Source organism: Fukomys damarensis, unplaced genomic scaffold (genome assembly GCF_012274545.1).
Source record: "Fukomys damarensis isolate Sample0158 unplaced genomic scaffold, DMR_v1.0_HiC HiC_scaffold_5, whole genome shotgun sequence".
NCBI classification, from domain to species: Eukaryota; Metazoa; Chordata; class Mammalia; order Rodentia; family Bathyergidae; genus Fukomys; species Fukomys damarensis.
The window spans coordinates 14,117,725-14,144,850 of NW_022900917.1; the positions used below are offsets into that span (position 1 = coordinate 14,117,725).

The 27,126-nt window shown below is 37.6% G+C and overlaps 1 protein-coding gene across 1 annotated transcript in view; it reads right to left on the minus strand.

Moving 5' to 3' along the window:
* Pkhd1l1 (PKHD1 like 1) overlaps positions 1 to 27,126 on the minus strand; it is a 147,120-nt gene that overhangs the window by 48,963 nt on the left and 71,031 nt on the right. Inside the window, exons 38-50 of the mRNA XM_010619537.3 lie at positions 25,955 to 26,939; positions 22,666 to 22,914; positions 19,828 to 19,977; positions 16,657 to 16,831; positions 15,637 to 15,793; positions 15,079 to 15,235; positions 13,776 to 13,855; positions 13,195 to 13,324; positions 11,999 to 12,128; positions 7,189 to 7,430; positions 6,239 to 6,375; positions 2,766 to 3,795; positions 1,475 to 1,666 (exon numbers count right to left, since the gene is read on the minus strand). Coding sequence (XP_010617839.1) covers positions 1,475 to 1,666; positions 2,766 to 3,795; positions 6,239 to 6,375; positions 7,189 to 7,430; positions 11,999 to 12,128; positions 13,195 to 13,324; positions 13,776 to 13,855; positions 15,079 to 15,235; positions 15,637 to 15,793; positions 16,657 to 16,831; positions 19,828 to 19,977; positions 22,666 to 22,914; positions 25,955 to 26,939 — 3,814 coding nt within the window. The remainder of the gene's footprint in view (positions 1 to 1,474; positions 1,667 to 2,765; positions 3,796 to 6,238; positions 6,376 to 7,188; positions 7,431 to 11,998; positions 12,129 to 13,194; positions 13,325 to 13,775; positions 13,856 to 15,078; positions 15,236 to 15,636; positions 15,794 to 16,656; positions 16,832 to 19,827; positions 19,978 to 22,665; positions 22,915 to 25,954; positions 26,940 to 27,126) is intronic.

The window sequence follows — 27,126 nt, forward strand, 5'->3', positions numbered from 1 at the left end:
TGTGTGTGTGTGTGTGTGTGTGTGTGTGTGTGTGTGTGTGAGCCAGTCAGAGTAGGTGAGGTCAGGTGTAACAGGAATAGATGTGCTTAGTAACTGGGAGATTTCCCACATTGCTTCCTTGACCAATGAAGTGAAGGAAAACCAATATGAAGGACTAAGTGACATTCTAGAAACTATGTATCTTCACTGACTAACCAATGTACCTGCTTTGGTTTGAATCTGGAATCTCACTCATTTCCCCATGTATGAAAGGCTGGGTCCCAGGGAATGTTATTGGGAGGTAGTGGAACTTCTAATAGGTGGGGCCTAATGATAGCTATTTGGTCACTGAGAAAATACTCTTAAAGGGGATTGAAGGACCCTGGTCTCTTCCTTTGTCTCTTCTGTATCCTAGCAAGGAGGTGAATGGCTTTGGGCTACCATTTCTTCCCTGTAAGACAGCTGCTTGCCATAAGCCCAAACACAATAAGGTCAACTAATCATTGCTTTCAAAACTTCAAAACTATCAGCCAAAATAAACCTTTTCTCTTTATAAGTTAACTATCTCAGATTTTTGGTATAGTAATAGGAAGCTGATTAACACAATGATGAACTAAAAGCAATTCCAAATCTTTCAGAGGGAAAATAGAGAGATTAGTACAATAGTCAAAATATTTGAGAGATATAAAAATCAAAATTTTCACCAAAACTTCATTTAGCTTTCTTTCCAAATGCTGAAAATGCGATATGCATGGTAAAAAATGACAGTAAATTAAAAGAACCTCTAGGTACAGCGTCTTTACTGGTATAGGCCAGTGAATAACTTCTATAGCTAGGACCTGGCCTGGCAAATGCTCTCCTCATGCCAACTCACATAGCAAGGGTAATAAACATTTGCCTTTAGGGCTGAGAATGCTTGTATATTTTTACTGTCTTGTTCCAAGCCTTTGCCAACTTTTCTGCTGTGTCATAATATCGTCTGGAGTGTATTAGTCAGCTTTCTCATGGCTGAGACTCAATATCTGATACCCACGACCTAAAGAAAGAGAGCTTTAACTTGCTCACAGTTTCAGTCCGAGGCAGAAGGGTCTGGAAAAGCAAAGCTGCCTAGTGGCTGACCAGCAGAGCAGGGGAACAGTGACAGCGGAAGGGACAGGAAAGCAGACTCAGGCCCCGAGGCCACACCTCCAAGATCCACGCAGACACACGCGGCAGTGTGCACCACCACCCAGAGGACTGGCCAAAGCAATCAAGTTGACGTCATCCTAGTGACCACGAATTGGCAGGTTCCGGATCAACAGAGCATCCTGCTGGCCCGTGCACTCACTCAGGCCTCCTCAGGCACTCATTCATTCGAACAGTGCTGCCTGCTGCCTGGAGTCTGAGTGATACACTCGTGATGCCTTTTGTAATGTCCACATCATTATATAACAACTCAAGAAGATGATAACAGAAGTTTAGTAATCAGTGGTATCAACTATTGGAATCCACTCACCAAAAGAGTCTGAGAGAATCACATCCTTTTCAAGCAGCGATGCTGGGGAAGGCCGATTGAAGGCTAAACGGTGGAAGCTCACTGAGGTGTCACAGACAGAGCCAGGGAACCCGATGCTCCACTGCAGTTCCTGAGTGCAGTGTGCAGGGTCGAGCAATTGACTGTGCGGAATGACCGTGTGCCCTTTGTGTCCTGGGAATGGGACGGAAGCAAAATGACTTCCATTTTACACTAGAAAACCAAAGACCCACTGTATTGCCAATAAAACCCAGAACGTCTTAGTGTATTTTAGTTTCTTTGCACAAAGCAAAGAAAATTCGTGCAAATGTTCTGTGGTGGAATGTTACTAACATGAAAAGGCTGAGCTGAACAAGTCAACCAAGGAAGGCTACACAGAGCTCACGGAACAGAAGGAGCCAAATGTTCCTCTTAAAAACTATAGTGAAGAGGAGACAGAGTCATCAGCTATGTTGAGAACTCAGTGCACATGAATATTCAGATGCATTTTCTTTCGTCTTTTGAAGAATCTTGTAAAGATTCTTTTCTAATATTTTTAGGTTTACCCATTGATTAGTTGTCTCTTAAAATATTGTTCAGTAGCACATACACACACACTTCTTATTTTAGATGTCTTTATCACTAACAATTTGTAAAGACACTAAATTCTAGAAACCACAATATTTATAGACAACGTGACTGACATACCCTGGACTTAAAATGCTAAAAAAAAATGTAACCTAAAATGTATGCTGAATTTCTTTCTAGAGTTTACACATTCCGTGAATAAAGCTAAACTTGGAAAGAAAAGAATTAATGGCAGATTTGTCACTCTTCCTCTTTAAAAGCACTGTATTCTAGCAACTCTATATATTCAGTATGCATTCACTGCTTACATAAGTAATCTGGAATTTATATTTTTATGAAGCATGGCTGGCCATAGAATTTGAGTAGTCACTGTGTAATTAACTGAGTGTAAAATGTTGGAATTCCAAAACTGAAATTACTCACTTTTTGATTAGTGTTTCCATAATTATTACTCAAAATTTACAGTTCATTCAAAATCAAAGTGTAAATACAAGAGAAAAGGGTCTTATTGGAGACTGCCTCTGCAGTGTGGGTCTTTTCTAGAAAAGAATGTCTCATCTGTGGCTCATGGTTTGCTCACCTACAGTTTTCAAGTCATTAATAAAATTTGGTGCTGGGTAAGATCTGCCATGCCGGTGAATCTCCTTTAACAATTGTTTCTGTATTAGCAATGCATTTTAATCACAAACTGAAGAAATAACGTTACCTGTAAGTGAACCATCAACATCAATTAGCACAGCTTCGTGCTCCCATCGAAATCCAGCCTTATTTGGTGTGTGAAAATACTGGATGTCAATGAATTTTGCACTCCAACCTCCACATTTATCAAGACAAATGCCAGTGATGCTTGTCACTCCCAAAGCTACACAGTTGGGACGGTCAAAGTTTGTAAACTGTACGGAAGATACAGTTAGGCCTTCACTGAATGGGAGGACCAAGCCTTTTGATGTGCAAAACGCAGACCCTATTCCCAGTTCATCAAGATGACCAATAATTTTGGCATTTTTAATCACTGCTCCATTGGTTTCACCCCAACCTCCAACATAAGGAGCCAGGATCCTCTTGGCCTCAATTCCAGCTTCATAGTTATTTACCATCACAAAATTATGGAACTGCAAGGCCCCTCCATTGACCCATTCGGCTCCTTTTTGACAATTCCAAGCAGTAAGTGAATTAAAGACTGCAGGTAGGGGCACTGTAGAAGTACACAATCCTGATTTCATGGGGAAATACTCTTCAAAGATCCACAGTCCAAACCATCCTTGAGAATGAACAGTATTGTTAAAGAACTCTCCGAGAGGAATTCTTTTTTGGCAAATGTTTGGGTCATAGGATGGCCCATCGGGGTGGTTGTTCATCCGATACCAAAAGCCAAAGTGAGTGCCGCCAGCAGCTGCATTGTGCCGTACGGTGTTGTTCGGGTTGGTCACCCAAAATGCAGCTGGCGTTACATCATCATTCAGAAGACTAGTGCTTTGCTGTACAAATACTGCCAAATTATACTGCAGAATATTGCCATGTTCAATACCGTCTTCTATAAAAAATGCTCCTCCTCTGATATCATAGATAATATTTCTCTCAACCAGAAGGTGGTGTGTGTTATGGATAGTAACAGCTCTGTTAAAAGACTGGTGAATCGCACAGCCTCTTACATAAGATTTGAATTGTAGATCTCCAAGTAGGTGCCAATGTATTGGATACCGGCCCAACCGGAAGGCCTGGCCAGCATGAAATACCTGTTAAGATGAGAAATCAGAGCTGTTGGCCAATTCACATAGACCCAGAACTCGCTTGGTTCCTCTTCTCTTGTTTTCTTTTTGTACCGGAGATCGAACATGGGTCCTTGTGCTTATGAGGCAGGCAGTGGAGCCACTGAGCCAAATCCCCAGCCTCCTCTCTTCCTTCAACATAATCTCCCATTTAATATCAATTGTTAACTGATTAGTATCTCCCACATGCCATTGGAAAATGTTATTTTAACCTTGCTTTACACAATGTATTACAGACCATAATTGTTAGGAAATACATGATTGAATGAATAAATGAACATAAGCTATCTTTGGCTCTTCTACTTTTCAGCCACAGTCTACTACTAAGCTTTTATGTTTTACAAAATAAAACCTCTTCAAAGACTTCTTTTTCTTTTGTACTTTGATTCTTACATAAAAACAAAGACTTTTGAATGTCTGCCATGCGCCAGATAGTGTGCTACTGTGTTTTTATATGCATAATCACAGTCTTTACAATAATCCTACTATGTCACCACTAATCATTAACATCATCCTATTGATGCAGAAATCGAGGTTTAGAAAAGATTGGCAGCTTGTTCAGTCATAAATCTCCATTTACACCCAAGTTGGTCTGAGTCTGGAATAAGTTCTCTTATTGATGGCTCTGTTATACATTCTCTCAAATGTCTATGATATAATGATCTAATGTGGAAAATGTCAATCTATGTGAATGTGCACATGTGTGTTTAATAGGTGTTAAGAAGATAAAATATTGGATCATCTACTTATTTTCATTCTCCATCTAAAACTAAAAAAGTAACTATTACTAATATTTAATATACAGATCTACCCTCATTCAGTTTATATGTTAGATGTCATTGTGTGTAATGTATTTTAGGGGGAAGAAAGTATCACAAAATGAGTGTGTTGATTCTTTATTATCAGTGTAGACTGGGAGTGCCCAGGAAGGGTTTATAGATTTTGCATTTGTTTTTTCCCTTCCCTTCCCTTCCCTTCCTCCCTTCCTTCCTTCTGTCCTTCCTTCTTTCTGATTTTGCTGAGTATTTGAGAACTAAACTAAACTCTCATCATATAGACCAAGTCTTAATAAGATACAGAAGGGCTCCTAAAATCTTAGCAATAACATGCATACTCATTTATTTATCTATGTGTTTGTTTGTTTAACAAATAAGCATTCAAGAATGAATCTACTACACATCACATGCTGTTCTAGCTATAGTCTCATCAGCTGAGATACCGAAAGTCAAAAACCTTTGAAATAACAGCTTATATTCTACAGAGAGAGGTTGAATTAAATAAAAATAGTTATCATATCATGAGTTTGAGTAAATAAAGGGAAAAACATGGGGGCAGAAATTTCAAATAAAGGTAGTGAGGAAAAGGCTGCCTCCTGAGATGACATTTGAAAAGAGACTGACCACATAAGTGTTTGAGGAAAAGGAAGAAGCATTCTAAGCACAAATACCATGAGACAGGAATGAGCTTGCCATTGTCACACGAGGAGACCCTTGTGAACATGGTATGAGCAAGGAATAGAGTCATAGGAGACGAAGTCAGAGGGCAGCTGTGGTCAGACCACGTTGGTTTTGTGGGAAGGACAAAAACTTGCTCTTCTAGATGTAATAGGAAGCCACTGAAAGGTTTGGAATAGGGATGTAACAAGACCTGACTTATGCTCTTTTGCATTTTACATTGGCTGTATTGTGGAGACAGCACTGGTGCATGGGTGGAAGCAGGAAGACGAGTTAGGAGCAAAGCAAAGTTGTGCAGGTGAGGGGTGAGGCGTCTTGAGGCGTCAGGTGGAGGCAGGGAAGGCGAGTGAATTCCAGACACATTACAGTGGGCCCTCAAGTCATGACTAACCTGACATTCAAACAACTTGGGTTATGACCAGAATTTTAGTTTTAATTTATGGCCAAAGTCTTGAGTGATGACCCAAACCTGGGCTTCTTGTGCCTCCAGGATAGTCTCAGACATAGATCTAACCCACAAAAAGTTCTGGAAGGAACATTACACCATCTTTTCCTGGGTGCAGTTAATTGAGAAGTTCTAGACCAGTCTCTCTAAGGACACTGAGATCTGCCTGTGAGACTCTGAAGGCTGTACAGAGGAGCCTGAGCCTTCAACTGTAACTAGAGTTACAACCAGCCCTCGAGAAAGAGATGAGTTCACAACTCAAAGGGTCCACTGTATTCTGTGGGTGTAAGAATAGAATTTGCTGACAAAGGTGATACGTGGTGTGAGAAAAACAGAAACAAAGTTTTGGCACGATCAAATGGGTCAATAATTGAAAGCATTAAAATTGGTCACTTATCCATTTCCCATATCAGATTTTAAATGGAATATGCCAAACAGAAGGTGTTAAAATCCACTCCTTGTATGGATAACTTTAGTCAGACTGCCATGATTTAACAATAGTGCCTCTTACCTCTACATATTCTATTCTTCCAGTTACCATGTTAGCACCAGGTACAGGTGCATGGAACATAACGCAGCCTCCAAATTGGTCACTTCCTATTTCTTCTCCAAATTTTCCTTGGAGACATGTCTGTGTAGCAAATTCACCTTTAAAAATGTCATGAAAGAAATATGATATTGAAATTCTCATACTAGATTTTTTTCCCATACGTAATTGTATCTTTCTATTCACATACAGTTTCAATCTCCTCCTAAAGCATAGTCATATATATTCACATTGTATCCTCTTGCAGAGAGTAAGAAAGGTTAAGTAGTCTGTCTTGTTTACATGCATGCCCTAAAGTACTTACTGCATATATCTGAGAAGGTACTAAACACATATTTGAATGTTTGATCAAATATTGATAAAGTTAAATTGTTTTATTGTTTCTGAAGCTTTTCCCCAGATATGAGGTTTCATTAATTCAATCTTGTACTTGGATAGCACTAGAATATGCATTATTGTCACTTAACTCTTACAGTCGCAGCAAATAAGAACAGTTTGAATGTTAAACAGTTTGAACCCAGATTCACATACGTTGTGAAACTTGATTCAGGGAATCGGAACGTGGGGCCATTTGACATCCAGCCCCATGAGCTTTGTCTCACACTTTCTGCTAAAAAAAGAAGGCTAATACTTAATCTGCACCTGCTACTGACTACTTATAGATCACATGATATTAAAATAAGTACACTTATTTCCCCCATTCCAATGTTGACATCAGTCATTTTTCTTCAGTATATGGTAAACATATATAATTTTACTTAAAAATGTTCTGAGCTCTACCAAGTTGCCATACTTAGTGATACTTACAAAGCAGATTAGCTAGTTCAAACTAAAATAATACATTTAAATGTCAAGCAAATTTAACTTTGAGTTTGGTATGATTGCATCAGCCACATGACAGCTGCTAAAATTACCTGTGTCAAATCCATTAGGACATGCGGGAATTGTGTCATTCCATTCCACCTTCTCAGACCCTCTTATGACAATGTTTCTTGTAAGAATTCCAACTTCTGCTCTTGCTTCAAACACAGTTCCATCAGGCAGTGTGACAGTGATTCCTAAGTGTGTGTAGTGCAGTGGTTGAGTGAGTGTGATAGTTACACCATCAGCTGACACAGATGCAATGGTCCTTTTTTCATTTTCTCGCTGACTGTGTCTGTAAAAATTTTAACAAAAATTTTCAAAGTTAATATAAATTAGCATTCTAATAATCCACTTAGTTTCAATATAGAGGGTTTTTTTTTTTTGCTTTCAGAGTGAGGTAAAAATTTAAATAATTATCAGGATATATAAATAAACATCCACTCAGATAAAACATTGCTGCTTAAAAGTGTCTAGCTAAGAAATAGTTTGCATGTTATCAGTGTATTTTAGGGTTAGGTTAAGAGGCACCATCTTGAGTCAAGATTATATATTGAGCTGGGAGTGGTGGCACAGGCCTGTAATCCCAGGACTTGGGAGGCTGAGGCAGGAGGATCGCTGTGAGTTAGAGACCAGCATGGGCTACATAGTGAGTTCCAGGTCAGTCTCAACTACATAGTGAGAACCTGCCTCAAAAACCCACCCTCCAAAATAAAAGATTATATATTGATTTAACATATTTATTTTATACCATTTCAAACACTTCATTTGTAAAGTAAAAAAAAAATGTTTCATACAATTTTCTGAAGAGAAATCAAGTGCAGTACTTTACATTTCTTAAAATAACTGAGTAACTTTTTCACAGATTCATTTCAATTAACTTAAATAATTTCCAACTGCTAAATTTGTTCACAAAACTGTACTTGCTTCTAAAAAGTATTGAAAAGAACTGTTCATTTATGGACTTTAAGGATCATACTTGGACTTTCTCAGTTGCTGATTTTATACCCTCAAAATACATTTTTGTATGTTTTGTACAAATACATTTTGAATACATTTCTGATTGTCATAACAGGAGTGTTATTGACTTCTAGTGAGTAGAGACCATGGAGATTTTTAAGAATTCTGTAATATAAAGGCTGAGCCCACACAACAAAACTGATCTGGCCTAAAATGTTAGTCATATGTAGGTGAGACACCGACACCTTGATAAAGGAAAGTCAGTGGAGGTTCCTGAACAAGGAAATTGTTAAGTTGAAGTTTACTTGCACCATGCTTCCAATATACCCCAAATCCAGTCACAGCGGAAAGGACTTCCAAATTCCATAGAGTACATTTTCAGATATTCAACCATTCAACAAATATTGATTACTTAGCTTACTTTTTAGGTACAAAGCAAGCACTAGGGATACTGAGCAGAAGGGCTCCTGGTTTTGAGACATGTGTCAGTGGGTGACTGTAAATCTATTAAAGTGTGACTGGTGCTATCCACACAGGTAAGCTTAGGGGACATGTGTGTCACCCTGACAGTCCTCATGACTCTATTCTCCCTTGCAAATAATTTTTATCTGTTATCGGTTCAAGTGAAAGCGCCACCTGTGAAGTAGGTTAAAAGTCAACCTGCTGGATTCTCAAAACACAGATGCCCCACTGGGGCTCACAGCAGCCTGGTGAAGTGCCCGCTTCTCTGTCCTCACCCTTGTCTGGCTGCCCCTTTAAGCAGGGACACACTGAGTCATTGTTTACGCTGAGCGCTTCGTACAATACCTGTCATAACTCAACACCAGACTGTGACTGATTGAACAGATTAATACAGAATGAATTTGTCTGGGGAGAAAAGTGGAATGAAACCTAAAAAGGAGGATGATGTATGAAGGGCTTGAGAGTCCCATCAAACTGAGAGCCGGAAACTGATGGACGAGACCTTTCAAGGGCAGAACTTGGAGCTGTGCTGGAAATGAAGGAAGATGGTGACCATGAGGTCATCGGGTAGTTGGAGAGAACCAGATCCCAAAAGTTCCAGGGAAGGAACTGTGGGGGGCGGGCCGGGGAGAGATTGAGATTACAGATGTTCGGAGATGCGGTGGTTGTGTACTACAAGATCTCACAAGGAGTCTGAGAGGGGGAGTCACACGGTCTTGTCGTGAATTCTTTGAGATCCAGATGATATAGCATTTTCTTAAAACAAAAATGTTCTAAAAGGCATTTTTCTATGCATTATGCACCTAAATACATTTTTCTTTCCTTTGTAATAATATCTAACACATATAAAACACTCACTTAAAGCCAACGTCTGCTCCGAGCTCTTCCCATATATTAATTCATTGGATCCTTACAATAAATCTATGTGATAGATGCCAAGAGTGGTGATTCTACTGAAGGTCAGAGGCAAAACAGCACAGATTCAGAGCAGGTAGGAGGTATTATTGGAGTGAATACACTTACGTGACTTGAGAAGTGATTTTTCTTAATGCTTTGCTTTACAAACTCTCAGACATGATTCACCAGTAAAACAAGGAACAGTGAGTAATTATATTTGGTAGAAAATTCAGTAATGCCTGATAAGAATTCTTAATTCTCTTTAAAATTACATAGCCCTGTGCTAAATTATAAACTTACACTTTTGTTTCCTAGAGAAAGAAATGAATGAGCATTTTCTTATTCTATTCTATTAATAAGCTTGTGATTTTCTTCCTTTTAAACTTTGTCATTATACAATTAAAATTTCTTCCAATGGCAGAAAAAATTGGCACTTGCAAAACTAAGCATATCTTTAACTCTTCTAACATCTGTGGGTCTATTTTTAAATTGGAAAACTGCGAGCTCAAAATGTCATCTTGAATTTTTATTTTAGGTTGAGCCATGACCTTACCGTATCTGTTTCTTGTCATAAATTACTATTTGTTTCATGATAAGCATAACCATATCTAATCCTAATATTATCTGTAATTTGAACATTAAAGCAAAAATAAGTCTCCTCTTTGCCCCACTCCCTGGCATAACTATATTAAATTTTTTTAAAAATTTCATGTTTATTAAAATATAAACTAAACAGAAATTAAGGGTCATGAGCAGTTTCCATTTTAAAATGTCAGACACCTAAAAGGTCATGTCAATCATTACTGTTTCAATAATGATCTCTTCCTTTTACTTGTGAACAAAAGTTTGTTCCATGGGAACAACTGTCAAGATTGTAAGATAAGAAAGAATTTATTACTTGCTTTCCTGTTCTTTGGCAACTTCAAAGAAGCTCATTTACATTTTTGCATTCATGAATGTATTTAATTAAAACTCCTAAGTCAGAGTTTTCAAGTAGCTTTTAATAGCAAAACATTTTTTGCAAATAAAATCTTATGCAGTAAGCTAACCATGTGAAACAAATAAAATATTTAATTAATAATAAGATGAGAATCCAGTTGTTGATTGTACTAGTTCCTGTGCTGCTGAGGATTTGTTCATAAAGTCTTTTCCTATGCCAATGTCTTCAAGAGTTCTACCTAACTTATCTTCCAGCAAGTTTACTGTTTTTGTTTTAATATTTAGATCTTTAATCCACTTGGATTTTAGTTTAGTGCGTGCAAGGTAAGGGTCTAGTTTTAATATCTGGCTGGCTGAAATCCAGTTTTTCCAACACCATTTTTAAAGAGGCTATCTTTCCTCCACTGAGGCTGGTTGCACTGCGAGAGAAACCACCAACAGAGCTAAGAGACAACCTACAATGTGGGAAAAAATTTTACCAGCTGTTTCTCAGACAAAGGTCTACTATCTAGAATATATAAAGAACTCAAAAAAATCAGACCCCCTGAAATATAAAGACCCAATTCAAAAATGGGCATCTGAAATAAACAGACACTTCTCAAACAAGTAAAAGCATCAAATAAATATATTAAAAAATGTTCAACATCTCTCGTCATTGGAGAAATGCAGATGAAAACAACACTGAGATTCTACCTCACCCCAGAAAAAATGGCTGCCATCAAGAAATCAACCAATAGCAAATGCTGGTGGGGCTGTGGGGAGAAAGGAACCCTTCTCCATTGTTGGAGGGAGTGCAGACTGGTGCAACCACTATGGAAATCAATATGGAGATACCTCAAAAAACTAGGATTAGAGGTCCCATTTGATCCAGCTATCCCTCTGCCGAGTATCTTTCCAAAAGAATCATACCACCGCAATATTATGCATACCCATGTTTATAGAAGCATAGTTTGTAATAACTAAAATTTGGAAACAGCTCAATTGCCCATCAACTGGAGACTGGATAGAGAAGATGTGGTTTTTCTATAATATAGAGTATTACTGAGCCATAAAGAATGAGAAACTAGAGTCACTTGTAGGAAAATGGATACATATTGAGGCCATGCTCTTCAGTGAAATAAATAGGACACACATGTAAATACCAAATAGTTCCTCTGGTATGAAAAACTAAAAGTGTAAATAGGGTTCAAATTGTATAATTGATAATGTGAAATGGGAAGAAAAGGAGTAGGGGAAGTGGGAAAGGAAATAAGGGAAAAGAACAAATATGGTAAAAGAAAAAAATGGAAACAGTCTTTGTAAGTAGGGAAGAGTAGCAGAGTGAAGGGAGGGCAGGAGTATGGGGAAAAAATAAGAACCAAGATTTGCCATGTAAAGGTACAAGATCCCAGTGATGAATGTAACTGTACTGTATACCAATAAACTCAATGGAAAAATATTTCATTAGTATATAGTTATTTTAGAGACTCAGATTTGTATTTCTTATTGCAGTTCCAATCACTGATTGACCGAATGCTAACGTTGGCTGTGAGCATTTCTTTAGTATAGGTTGTGGACTTTCTGAATTCTTACTTTTTCACACACTAAGCCTAGAAGTCATCTTACCTGTGTCCTGTGCTTGCAATTACAATGGAATCCCCTGCTTTCCATGTCACTGCTTCTTGTAAAATCAAAGTCCATTCCCCTGCCTTTGCAGTCTGAGCCAAGCGAGTCCAGACCACAGGGACCGGCAGACCTGGAGCCAACACACAACCCAACGTCTCCTCAGTGTGCGTGCTACGTTACCGAGAGCGCCAGCCATTTCCATCTCTCCCCAGATTAAATCAATTCGGGGAAGGTTCATTTTACATTAGGATTTTATACCCATCGAGTGAAAGAAATAAGAAGAATGCTAACTTAGAAAAGTAACAATTAGGTTTGTAATGACATATGGTTCTATAAACATTTTAAAACTCCTTCAGCAATGCTGGGCTCTGTTCCTGGCAATCTTCTTCCTAGAAATGCAATATAAATGTGTTGGGATCATACTGACAAAATGGGCAGGTCCTTATCCCCTTTGTCACTGTTATAGGAGTTGTTTAAACTGATAATCTAGAAATAAATGTGTACGCTTTTAGGAAATTTTAGTGTTATATATATTTGGCACGATGTAGAATATTTATGGTTACAACAGGGCATCTTGTTCATGGATTTCTAAATTTATAGAAAGTATAGTTTATTATAACATAGAAGACAATTTAAAAAGATCTCACTTTGTGATTCTGATTGTTACCCTGGTACATCAAACATAATACTTTTTTTTATACTGGAGATGGAAGCCAGGGCCCTCACACTGAACTATATCTCTAGTCCTTTTTATTTTCTATTTTGAGACAAAGTCTCAGTAAGCCATAGATTGCCCTGGATGGGCTCAAATTTATGATCCTCCTGCCCAGCCTCCCAGAGCGCTGCAATTATAGGCATGCCATCATCACACCTGGCTACCAAAATCATTTTTATTTCTGATCATATTTCTAGAACCTAGATATCCAAAAAGTACAACTATAAATTTACTGATATATTCTAGAAAAAGCCCACAGGATACAAATGTAAGAAATCCATTTCTAGATTTTCCATGAGACAAAAAGTGGCTGGTGAGAGGAAGGACGTGGATGTGGCCGTAACTCGAGTGACTTTGGCGCTGAGTCTTGGTAAACACGCAGGGCTGTGCGTTATGGGGACGGAAGAGGGAAAGAGGCAAACAGAAGCTTCTGAAAGCAGAGAAGCTGGGCAGCTTCCACGAAGGCAGCCTCCGCTCCTACCGTGCAGGTCCAGGGTGCCCTCCCTCACAGCCAGCGTTTTGGTCCCATACAGGGGGAGCTCCGGAGACCGCAGGTGCCCGTGCAAGGTGATGACGGCCTTGTGCTGGAATGGGGACTCTTCTGTCCCTATCTGCCAGAGATTGCAGGAGCCTCGTTAGAAAACTAAAACTCGGCGGCCACGATGTTTATCACGCAAACGGATTTTTTTCCTTTTCTGCTCTCCTTTGAGAATCAGTTGTTCATAACTTTGTTTCAAAATACAAGCCTTAAATTTTCTATTCCACCAAATACACTATATACCAGACCTTCATAAGGTTGATTTTACGAGTGTCTCAGAGCTGTTTTCAGTTTCGCTCTTTTTAAAATTCTGCGATTTTATGTCCTTATATTTTGTTAAAACGCAAGAATACCCTGGGGAACCCCCACACTCACACACACCGGGATCCTTATGCCCATGACAAAGCCCTAAGCAAAGATAAACTGAGAATTGGCTGGATCATTAATTATGCACTTTATACAGAGTATTTGAAAAATAAACGGAGAGAGGTTAGCAATGGATGTATGCCCTGTTCTTGGAATACCTGAAGAATGCCTCCGTCTGTAATTAGAATATTTTCTGCCTGGAGTTCAATGTCAGCTTCATCAAATATTAGAGTTCCACCTATGAGCCATATAATTTAAAAATTTTAAATACATCACAAGAAAATGTATTATTAGAAATTATTCAATTGCTTGTCTCTGTCTTTCTGTGCATGCTACTTTAATTCTGCTCTTGGTAACAATAAAAATGTAAACACTTCAAGACCTTGAGAGGTGACAGAAAAACAAACTCTAGGGCAGATTATTTTAGCTCAAAAAGTATCACTTTAAAAGTTATTAAGTAGTGCAGCTACAGAAGTTAATTCTTCAAGTATAGAGCTTCAAAATATAAATTAAGAAAAAAATTAAAAAAAATACTTTTATACAAACCAATATTGTCTTAATTTTTATCCACTAATTTGTACAAGCAGAGGCTATAGCTTGATTAATGTTATTTAAAAAAGTACTGAGATTCATTTTTATGAGAATGATGTAAGTCTGGAGACTGCGAAACTGTATTTGTTTAAAGACCCCAGACTTAATGGCTTCAAATGGCTGAAATATTGCTATTATCCCCAGGCATTAAAAAATAGCAATATTGCAGGGGTTGGGGATTTAGCTCAGTAGTTATGCTGCCTGCCTCACAAGCTTAAGGCCCTGAGTTCAATCTCCGGTACCAAAAAAAATAAAAAATAGCAATATTATTGGAGTCTAAGCAGCCAAAATCACGCTGGCAAAGTTTATGCACTAAATCCCCAAGCACTTTTCTCCCAGCACTTAATATTTCTTTCACATATACTTGTAGTGGTTGTGTGTTTTTGTAATAGTAGAAACAATATCAAGTTGTAGAGAGAATGCCAAGTAACAACTGAAAGCAGGTTTACAGTAAGTGAAAATCAATGTGCATTCCAAGGGCCATCAGGGTGGCATTTAGGATAGACTTCAACAAACTGTTATAACTTTATATGGGATTCACCATATCAGTGAGAAATACTATTTTCTATTTCTATTTCTTTTACTTGCTTATAAAAACACCAGTGTGTGGGCCTGCACTGGATAAGATACTCACTCACATGTATGTAGTGCACACTGATTTTTTTCTATTCTACTCTATTTTCAAAATGCTAGTTGTAGCTGATTGAATAATATAACCATAAATAGACTGTAATACTCAATGTAGAAAACTTAAAATGATGCTTCATATTAAAGACACACATACGTTTGGTTCACAATTATGAATTTTGATTAAATTAACATCCTAGAAATGTTCCATAGGCAGAGTTTAGTAAATACACAGAAATTTACCCTGGATAAGCAAGATTTTCAGAACAGGGGTGCTTTGGTCCAGTAGAAGTATCTGTCCTTTTGTAACCACAGCAAGTGAGCCTTCCTCTGGGGGTGATCTTCCCCCCCATGAGAAGTTGGAGGACCAAGTATCAATGTACAGGAAGTTGGTGTTCACCTATAGCAGAGGATGGGAGACTCTAAAATTTACCAGACCTTTTTCAATTTTTGAAAGAAAGACATATAAAACATATATATATATAAAGACATATAAAAATAAATATTCACATTAACAATGAAATACAACCCATTTCAGATATGTAATAGCTTCCTCTTAGTTCATTTTATGCTAATAATAGTAAAAATCCATTTACCAATTATGCCACAACCCAGAATAAGCTAAAAAAAATTAAAACATTAGTAATAAGCCACAGAAGTGCAAGCTACTGCAAATTTAGTGTGGTCACAATGCAGTTATCTTCCAGAGATAGTAAAGTAAAACATTCATTACCAATTAGCCCACTGACCACGACGCTAGTTTATCTATTGCTGCAATTACTACACCAGAAGCACTTTTACCAGTTTAGCTGTGCCCATGTTTCTGATGTTGACGTGAACTGGGGCCCACCCTGAAGGTGTGTGAGCGTTTGTCACGCAGATGATGTGTGTTTCGTTGGAAAACTCAACATCGCATTTGGCTTCAGCTAAGGTGACATGAACATCCTGTGGGTCTGCACTGCAAAGGAAAAATGAAGCATTTATGTTTTTCTCAAATTGCTACTTTGCACCATCAAATCCCTTTATTCATATACGGTTTTCCAAAAGATATGATACTGCCTTAGGATCCATCAAAGTTCAGATTGACGCTCTCTTTTCACTAGTAAGACTGAAATATTTGTTGAGGAAAAAGTAAACAAAGAGATTAAAAAGTTAGAGAAAAGAATTGCACAAACTACCAACTGTTCAAGTGCTAGCAGAAAAGCTGCCTGGGTTTAACTTATTGAGATCGTCTTTGTCAGCCTCCAAACAGGTACCTTTGTGAGAGATTTTGAAGGATCTGCGTGTCTGTGACATTTTTGTTACATTCACAGATCCTTCAGCTTAATCTCCATTCAAAATGCAAGACCCAAGTAACTAGAAGTGCTTGAGAAATTAAAATTGCCTTTATAATTTATGTTTTGACATTAATGTTACATATTTGAAGGACGATGACAATGCTGCATGGAAATTTGAGCTGTAAATAGTGAGAGTAAGAAGAACTTGACCAGTTACAGTGGAATGGACCTGGAGCAGGTCACGACTGGAGATGATACCATGGGAAAGCATAACAAGATGATTTGTGCTTGTGATGTTCTTTGCTAGGATGGGAGACCAGTGACTCAATCTCAGCTCCTAACCGTTAAGTGGGATGAAATATCTCATAACGGAGGACAAGAAGTTTCTGTGGGTAGAAAGATGTCTGGCATAGACAACTCAATCAATGTTAGCTATCTGTTCTATTTTGTGCCTCAAGGGTGGCAACGTCTTCACATGGGACTGAGCACGTGGAATGTCTTGAGCCTGGAAACAAGCAGCAACCTGCCTGTGTGAAGATGGTACCTGAATCCTGATCCCTGTACTGTAAGTCTGGTGCCCCCTGCTGTACTGCCTTTCCTGGGAGATAGTTCGGTGATGAGCGGAGTCAGGGCCATGGTGTACGTGAATAGAGCCGTGGACAGCGATGAATCTCTCCCATTGACCACACTCACTTCACACCCCTGCTCAGGTCCCATGCCTACGAGAAGAGAGTTAACTTTAGTACATTTCTGCCATCCGGCCCTTACTTGTTTCTAGAGCTTGCGAACATTTTCAGTAACTTCTTCCTTTTCCCACAATCGCATCTAATATACACAGGCTGTATGTGAAGAAATAAAAATAAGCAATAAGAAAAAAAAAATCAGAAAGTTCGTGCAAGTGGTCAACAGAGTGAAAAATCTTAGACCTTTTTCTTGGAACCTCTTATTGTAGACAGTTCCGCAAACCAGCTGCTTAGTTTTCCAATCTTAGAGGATGTGGGCTTACAAATTGGGAGGAAGGGAGGAACTGCTGGAGACAGGCACACCACCGACCACAGCAAGGGTAGATAGCAGAGGGTAAGGGAGGGGACAGAACAACTTCAGAAACTCCACATGAAAAACATGAAAGGCGAAACCCACAAACCTGCCAAATCTCCATAGCATTGCTGCATATTTCTTTGGGCTTCATACTCTAGTGTTGAAATGATAAGTAAGCCCAGGCCCAAAAAGCTTATGTTTTCATCCACTCTCCTTACTTAGCATGTCAAAAAAGCAAAAATATTCTGAAAAGCTTGACTAGATTTTGTTAATGTATAAAGTAATGTACAATAAAACATATTCTTTATATTCACCTAGAAGTTACATTATTTAAATACCTTCTTAAATTTTGCTGAATTAACTAAATTCTGCTATATAAAATTCTAAATATGTAAACTTTAGAATAAACCATTACATCATGGTTAATAGTATCTCCATTCAATGAGAAAAAGTAGAGTTTAATTACTTAGCTAGAGTTACAAAGTGGCAAAATAGAGATTTGGGAACTCTTCAGAGGTCAAGTTCTTAACCACTAAATAAAAATACAGAAGTAGTGACAAAGGGGTCACAAACACACACTGTAAATGGTTACCCACATTCAGAAGATTGAATCTAGACCTACATCTCTCACCATGTACAGTACTAAACTAAAATCAAAATGAATCAAAGAATTGAACATTAAACGAGAAACACTTAACCTACTGGAAGCTAAGATAGGCAAAACTCTCGAAGTTGGAGGTGTAGGCAAGGGTTTTCTGAACAGAACCCAGTTGTATAGAGGACGTTCTGAGAATCAACAAATGGGATATTATGAAATTAAAAAGCATTTGCACAGCAAAAGAAACAAGCACTAGTGGGAAAAGAAAACCTACAGAATGGGAAAAGTTTTTTGCCAGCAATTCCTCAGAGAACTCATATCTTGAATATATGAACACAAAAATAAGGCTTCTCAAAATAAAAGATCCAATAAAAAAATAAGTAAGTGCAATGAGAAGACACTTCACAGAAGAAGCACAAATGGCTCATAAAGACATGAAGAAATGTTCAACATCACTGACCATTTGAGAAATGAAAATTAACACAACACTGAGGCTCCATCTTACCCCAGAAAGAATGGCTGTCAACAAGAAATCACATAATAAATGCTGTAGAGACTCTAGAGGAAGGGGAAGCCCTGCACACTGTTGAGGGAAATGTCAACTAGCATAGTCACCATGGAAATCAGCGTGGAGGTTACTCAAAAAACTGAAACTAGAAATTTCATTTGACCCAGCTATTCTCCTTCTAGGTATCCTCCCCAAACAGTGATACATATATACCCATATTTATAGTAGCACACTTTATAATAGGTAACTCTTATAAATGGTCCATATGTCCATCAACAGATGGATGGTAAAGAAAATATATTTATCCACATGGAATACTACTTTTCCATAAAGAAAGATAAATTTGAGACATTTGTAGGAAAATGGATGCCCTTCGAGACCACATATTAAGTAAAATAAAACAGAAGCACAAGCTTAAATATCACATGGTTTCTCTTATAAGAAGAACACAAAGTAAAAACAAAGAGCAAAATAAAAGATTGTAGGAAGTAGTGAGTCACATCATTCTCAAACGGGAAAGGGACAAAAGAGGAAAGAAAGGTGAAAGGAGGGAAGGGATAGATTTTTTTTTTTAAAAGTAGTTGGGCCAGGCATGGTGGCGCATGCCTGTAATCCCAGCATTTGGGAGGCTGAGGCAGGAGGATCGCTGTGAGTTCGAGATCAGCCTGGACTACATAATGAGTTCCAGGTCAGTCTCAACTACATAGTGAGACTGTCTCAAGAAACCAAAAAAAAAAAAAAAAAGGAGTTGGAATTGTGTTATACACACATAGTGACATCCAAAGAATGTAAATGTTGAGCACTACAAACATGTACAAAAAAGGAGTAGATCAAGTGTTGAGTAGAGGGAGTAGGGAGGGCAGGGAATTGGTGTGAAAAAAGGAATTAAATTGTATTACGTACATACATGTGCCAACTTCCTACAGGGAATGGAAACATCATGTACTATGCACCGATAAACAACTCTGACAAAAGTAAAGAAGTAAGAGTAATAACAGGAGTAAATCACATGTCATATTCTAGATAGGATTCTGTCTACATGCATTAACCTTACAATAACTTTATAAAATATGCTACTGTGATTAACCCCACTTTATAGATAAAGAAATTAAGGCACCCAGAAGTTAAATAACTTGTGCCAAAAAGCAATGCATTCAATCTTGGCAATGTACTACCAAGGTTCACTCTCAAAACCACTACACTGCTCACTCTCTCTCTCCCTCTCCTTCTCTCTCTCTCTCTCTCTCTCTCTCTGTATTTTGAGACAAGGTCTCAAACTCATGGTAATTCTTCTGCCTCAGCTTACATGATCTTTAAAGAAAATTTAGTGCACTAAGGAACAAATATGTTCTCCGTCAATATACTCAGTAAAGTGAGAGTCATCAGTTTATATCATAAACTGAAAATCTTTAAATAATAAACTTAGAAAAAAAGTTCTGAAGAAACTATTTAAAATCAGTCAGACATAAAAGGGATTCCATTATTCCCGAAGAACCTAAAACATAAAAAGGAAATTTAGACAGTGATACTTATAAAATTAACTATTGCCGTTCTGTTTTCTGACAACTTACCATCATTAGGTGGAATTTCACATAACAATGTCCTCTGATCTGATCTAAGTCTATCAGTTGCACATTCTGAACCACAGACCAAAACGGCTGAATCTTGTGGATTAAACCCGGCACCTGTCACAGTCAGAATTTGGCCACCACCAAAGCTCCCTGGTGAAGACAAATATGTAACTTAATCTGAAAACCTTATGCGGAATAAAGTTACATTCAATGAGAAGTTTTCAATATTTAACATATGTGATACAATGTAATTAATAAAACAGAACATCTTTGGATTGTAATGTTTAAAAGTCTACATAACTGAGTAAATGTCACACCTGATATATAGAAACTATTTCTCAGAACTAAACCTCTACGTGAAAGAGAGGTCACAAAGAATTTCAGATTAGTCAAAACATACATTTATAGTTACTATTTTAATTGATGTACATTAATTATACTTTTTTCACACTTTTAACCATTAAAATAATTTTCAACTAGAAAGAATGTTGCTTCTTGTAGAAATAATTACATGCCAGAGATGGTTAAACATGATTTTTAGAAAGAGAATTCCATGTAAATCTGATCATTTTAAGTGGGGCTAAATTTTAAACAAATTACACAGTATTAAGAGAAAAGGCATTAGTCAATATTTTGAAATGATCAATTATGACTTCTGTGGGCAGTCTTTTTTTGCCAGGTGAAGAAAAACCTTTCAGTATTATAGGCAGTACAAATTTTAGCAGTATTTGAAGAACTTTTTTTTCTAAATGAAGTAAGTAACTGGCACAATATAAAATACTGTTTTAGATATCATAGTATCTAAATAGTTCAATGAAAATGGTTTGTTTTTCTTAGGAATGCATGGTCGCTAATAAGCTTTAAAATAAAACACAGCAGTCACAGACAAATCTCCACACCAGCTGGGCTCAGGCACTGTGGATCCTGCACATATCAGGAGAGGCAGGGATGCAAATGATTCTGAAAATCCAGGGTACCTTATGAGACAGGAAGGGCACAGAAAGTAATCATGGCTGCAAAACAGGTGATCCAGACAGGATCTTTAGCAAACAATAAGGAGTCTACTCCTTACATGCCCTTTCCTGGTGTCTTAGCGGCCCCCTCCCTTGAATTCTTCCTGTACACTGACCATCCAGGTGCTGTTGCAGGAAGCTGCTCTTTCAATGTGTGCATCTGATTCATTAGTGAAGAATCTTCTGCAGGTCATTGCAAGGGACCAGGGCCACTAAAATACTACTAATGAGACATCGCAGAACCTCGAACCCGCTTGACTATAAAAATCATTGGAAACGCTGAATGTTCTTGACAGTGAACTGGCATTAATGCAGCCCCTGCTCTGTCCACTGCTGCAGTAAATACCTTTCAGGATAGGAAAGCACAGTGCGTAGTAAAGGAGCTTACTAGCCGGTACTTTTTAGTCAAATCTCACATATGTACGTAATAATGTACTTTAAGGAAAAGAAGAGTAAAATATGTGAAATTATTTGTTCTCTCCAAATCCAAGATGCACAGTTACATATATGTTTCATTCTGTCAAAACGGGCCATCTAAAATGAATAAATGAATTGATGCTTAACTTACAGTGTGGGTTCATACAGGCAATATATCTGCTCTTACAAATCTAAAGATGGTGTCTGGAGATCTCTAAAAATGACCTTTCACTACCTGGAGACTCTTCAGGTGACATTAGATTAAGCTGCCACAGTACCTCACTCGCAGACATTAAGTCTAAATTCTGAATTGGGGCTTTGTTTCTTACAAAATGAAACAAAACTATGACCACTGGAAAAAAAATTAAACATAGAAAACAATCACAGAGCCAAGAATAACAGTGATAATTAATTGTTCAATTGTTTCCCATGATTGGACAGTGTACAGATAGACCTTGAGAAAATATGTGCACCCATATACTATGAGACATTTCACATATCAAAAAGGTCCATTTGTTGGGCCAGGGATTTAGCTCAGTGGTTCTGCTGCCTGCCTCTCAAGCACAAGGACCTGAGTCCGATCCCTGGTACCAAAAAATAAAAAAGGTCCACTTGTAACATCACTTCTAAAAAGGTTTTTTGATATCTGCGAATTCATGTAGCTCTCAGTGAATCAGTTTTATTATCACCTGGGAAGCTGTTGGGAGCAAATAGTCCTTACAAGGGAGCCCACTGCAAAGAGTGCCCCGATTGATTTTTCTGGCCCTTTGGTGCAGCTGCTCTGCTTGTATCATATGTGATCAGTAGGCCTCATGAAATTGTGCTCCAGTCACTCCCTTCTGCCTCAAAACAGGCAAACCATATATATTTTGGATAGTGCTCCAATATCCAAAAACTGTCAGGTATTCTATTTTCCCCTAGTATCAGACATTATAGAAATAATACATATTTTGAAGACATTTGTCTTTTCATGAATTCTGTGTTGTTCATTTGCACAAAACACTTAGTAAGTGCACCCAAATTATGACATGCTACAGGCACTCTTTGCTTAATGACCCAGTTATGTTCCCGCAACTATGTCATTAAATGAGCTGGTCTCTAATTGAGGAATTATATAGTAGGTACACCACAGTATTCAGACTCCAACTTGATAGCTTTGCTTTTATTTACATAGCTTACCTGTAATACTGTAATGTGTAACAGAACATAAAACTACAGTACTGTGCTATACTGTACTGTGCAGTACCACAGAAACAAGGTGTATGTACAAAAAGACATTGAGGCTCTATGAACAAGATATACAGAACTGTTCATAAAAGAGGGGTCTTAAGTCCAAATAGTTGTGAAACAGGTAAGCCACTAAACGAGGAATATCTTTATCTATGTGTTCCTGCATATTCAAGACTACCTTGCTGTGGATGAATACTGTGAATGTGAAGGGGGTACTCAAATACAATGGTGGACACGGCAGAGCCTTTCGTCTTGTGATGCAGCACCACGGGAAAAGTACCACCAGCATGATCTCCAGCAGTGCACTGCAACACGCTGTCATTGACCACAGTCACGGTACAACCAGTGTCACTTATCGTCACTGAAATCTCTGAGATGTCAGAGCCGAAGTTAGATCCAGTGATCTCAATTTCCGTTCCTGGCGCACCTTAAAAAGAAGCACATGATATAAATATATATATCTAAATTCCAATACTCTCATGCATACTTAGATATATAGCTCTTCACTTTTGTAAATAAAATATCCATTGTTTTAAAACCAATACAAATATTAAAATACATGCCATATCTCATGTACATTTTCACTATGATATACACTATATTATATATGAACTAAGTAAATTATCTTAATTTTCATTATTTTCTATCCCTTTTGACTACTCTCCTGAATTTTAAATTATTAATCCTTGATCTATTAATATTTAGTCTATTAAATAGAGATAGGAGGAAAAAAGAGTATCTAGAGTTAAAAAGCACAAATGTCTGAGCAGGGTATGGTGGGCTGCAGTATGTTTTAAGAATGAGGCTCACTATTTTTTATTTTTGGTAGTTTTTTCCTTGATATCAGAAACTGTTTTTGAGAATGGGCTGTATCTTTCTTAAATCAAATATTTTCAACAGGTATAAATTGGTCAATTATGTATAAATAATTAGGTGCCAAGTGGTGCAGAGAAAAGGAATTGATTTTACACTTACATGAGATAAATGGGACACACACTTGTAAATACCAAATAGCTTCTCTGGTGTGAGAAACTGAAAGTGTAAATAAGGATCAAAAGGTATAATAAATAATGTGAAATAGAAAGAAAAGATTCAAAGGGAAAGGGGAAGCGGGAGGCATAGGGGAAAGGAAAGAAGGGAAATATATAAATGAGAAAAGGAAAAATGGAAACAAAGTCTTTGTGATGAGTTTGAAGGGAGGGCAGGGGACTGGGGAAAAAATAAGAACCAAGATATATTTTGTAAAGGTACAAATCTCCTGTGATGAATGTCATCATACTGTATACCTAAGATATACTGATAAACTTAATGAATAAAAAAAAGACATAGATGGATGCTGACATTATGGCCTTTCATGAATGTACAAAGAATGTACATTGAACCAAGAATTTCAATCCATCTTGCTTCTTCTTTCGACAAATGTACATTGAGGGCATTGAACATAAGGAATTTTTTATAAGTCATCCAAATGAATACCAATATATCTAAGTTTCAAATGACCAGACACTAATTGCCACAACCTTCTACTAACACCAGGATCTCAAGTAGGAGATTTGAATTCAAGTAGTAACTGTAAGAATTACCATAGAATTGACCATAGTGAGGATCACCAAAATGCAAATCATTATGTTTATGAATCTTTATTATAAATACTACAAATATTAATGAGATATTTTATGTTAGGGATAGTTTTAAGATACAAACTAAAAATTGTTTTATGAATCTTAAAATTATAATTTCATTTGACATTTCACCTTGCAAATGGAACAGTGTTTTAAGTGTGATGGATTCCTTATCTCTTTATTAAATTAACCAGCTCAAATCTCACTTGTCTACAAGACTCTCATATAGCACATACATTATTGAAAGAGGCATTCAAAGAGAAAGATGAGAAGAAAATAGGTCCTTGGAAATAAGGAACAAATTGTTTCCCATGACTATAAATTGATGGGCATGTCTTTTCTATTGTTAACATTGGCTTCTAAATAAGAAGAGTTGATGTAATAAAGAAAATTTTAACAGTAAACTTCCTGCAGTCAGAGAATATATCTTACCCAAACCTAGTGCATTTTCTGGCAATATAAATAGAGACATTTTCTAAAAACCAACACTTAACAAATTCTTTATTAACTATACCAATTTAAGCTACATTTTCTGGATGAATTTCTTTAATGTTTACCACATTGATACCTAAAAAACTGATGTAAACAAACAAAACCTGTCAAAAATTTTAGGAAGTAGGAGAACCTGAATTTGACTAAGCCCTCAAAACCATGCTTCAACCATTACACTCCAGCTGCCTTTCTAGAATTCATTACATAGATGATAAACAGTCCAACAGTTTGGATATAATCAGAAACAGCATAGCATAATTAACATAATGACAAAGGACCAAGAGGACATCTTAATCCAGGCTCATAAAAATGTGAAGCCAAATAATGAAATAAATCTTATTTTATAGTATTTTCTTTATCTAGTTGTACCAACTACCTCCTTAAAAAGAATTCTTTCATAACAACAATATCAACTGGAGATTCATGGAAATAAAGTAATCTGAAAAATTATCCATTCTAGAAAGGTCAACTACTTGTGAATTTTAATAGTTGTGTCTTCTGCCATTTCAACAATGATGACCTATTGCTACACATGTATTTCTTCCTCATTGGAAATTTAGGTTGAACTAATGTAATTTTGTTTCTAAATGGGGGTTGAAACTTGACTTAAAATTTTATTCCAAGAACTTGCAAAAAATAATCACAAAATGAGGGTTCTCAGAACTTCAATCCCATCTATTAATTATATTAATTAAAATTGTACTAAAATCACAGTAATTTTGAGATGCGATAAAAATACAGTTCATGTATAGGTTTTAAAAAATTATTACAGGAAAATCACACTATCATCAATCTGCCTCAAAGTACTGTACTATCCTTCACTTCAAACACACTTAGCCCATCCTTCCTGACACTTTCAGATGTATTTCTGAAAGTCCTTTTTCAGGAGTGCCTTTAGTTGTGCTGTCCTGACTGCGTGGAAATAGTGAATCTCATGGAGCAATTCCAAATGTTTGCTTTTCACCGTCATTTTGACCTTGGGGAAAATCCAAAAGTCACAGATCAGTGACTACATTGGATGAGATTTCATGAGCCGGCCCTGTCGCTGGGTGGCCCTTGGCAACAACATTCACTGTATATTTTCTATCATACCTTTAAAAATATTCACAAAAGGGGACTTCTACAACTGCTTTAGAAAGTGGCAAGAACAATGGGATAAGTGTGCTTGAAGTGCGCAGGAATATATTTTGAGGGGAATTCATAGCAATGTGGTTTTTACTGCAATAATTTTTAAATATAAACAGTCACCATATAGTTTGATCACACCTCATATTTATGGATAGTACTGTAACTCATAAATACTGAAAATATACCATCAAGAGAGTGAAAATGCAGTCGGTATCATCATAATACCTGCATTTGGGGCAATTCCTCTGAGAAATGGGGTGTGCTCCAGGGCGTACGTGAATGATAAAGGTGGGTAAGGAACTTCATTAACCAAGATCTGCAGATTGACCTTTCCAGCCTTCCCTGCTGGGGTGGTACAGTGGACCTCACTGGAGTTGGCAAACGTAATTTGACAGGGGGCCTCTCCAACAGTGACTGTGGTGTTGTCCAGATGGAAACCGTTCCCTGTGATGACCAAAGTGGTTCCACCACCAAGGCTTCCGGAAGTTGGTGAGACAGATGCCACCATGGGACTGCTCACAGTCAGGTTCCCCAGAGCCAAGCCTTTAGTTGCCACCACCACTCTGAGAGAATGAAGTCCGGCTGCGAGGGGAGGCATGAGAACAGCGATGTTACTTTCATTCACATCTATTGCTCGGACCCGTTGAGTTCCAATGAAAACCGCAATCTCTCCCAACACAGTCCCAAAACCTTCTCCTTCGATAAGAACTTCTACAGGTCCTCTGACAGAGTCTGGGAAGACTCCTGTTAAGTAAGGAGTGAGGCTGTCTGAATATGAAAAGCTGCAGTTCCCTTGACACAGGCCAGGCTCTCCATGTATTAGAAGATGCACGCGCACAAGCTGCTGGGGAGCAGGGGACGTCTCACATTCAATAGTTGTGTAATTCACTGTGAGAACTTTACACAGAAAATGACCCATCAAGACTTCAACACCAGCCGAAGAACCTGCAAACCCAGAGCCTTTTATGATCACTCTCGTCATTCCTGTTGTTGACCCTGTGTTTGGCAATACCGTGTCGATGTTTGGCAAGAGAACGAATCGCCTATCAAATTCACTGGACAGTGTGTTGATAGCAGTGCCCAGGTTGGAGACAACCAAAGTGACAAGCTCTCGGGTGCTGACCTCCATTGAGTTTTGAGGGTCAATATGGCACGTAATAGAATGGTCATTACTTGCTTCTACAACACAAGGGTAGCGACCAATTGTCACCTGAAAGCAAATGAAACAACACAGGTCACTACTTTGCTTCACTACGAACTTAAATTTTGTACTAGCAACAACTATAACTCTAGGTGGTTAATTCCGTGGAAACTTTTTTTTTTTTTAATTTTGATAGTAAGATGGAAATTTCTACTTGGTTTTGTTGTCTTTTTTTTTTTTTTTTTTTTTTTTTTTT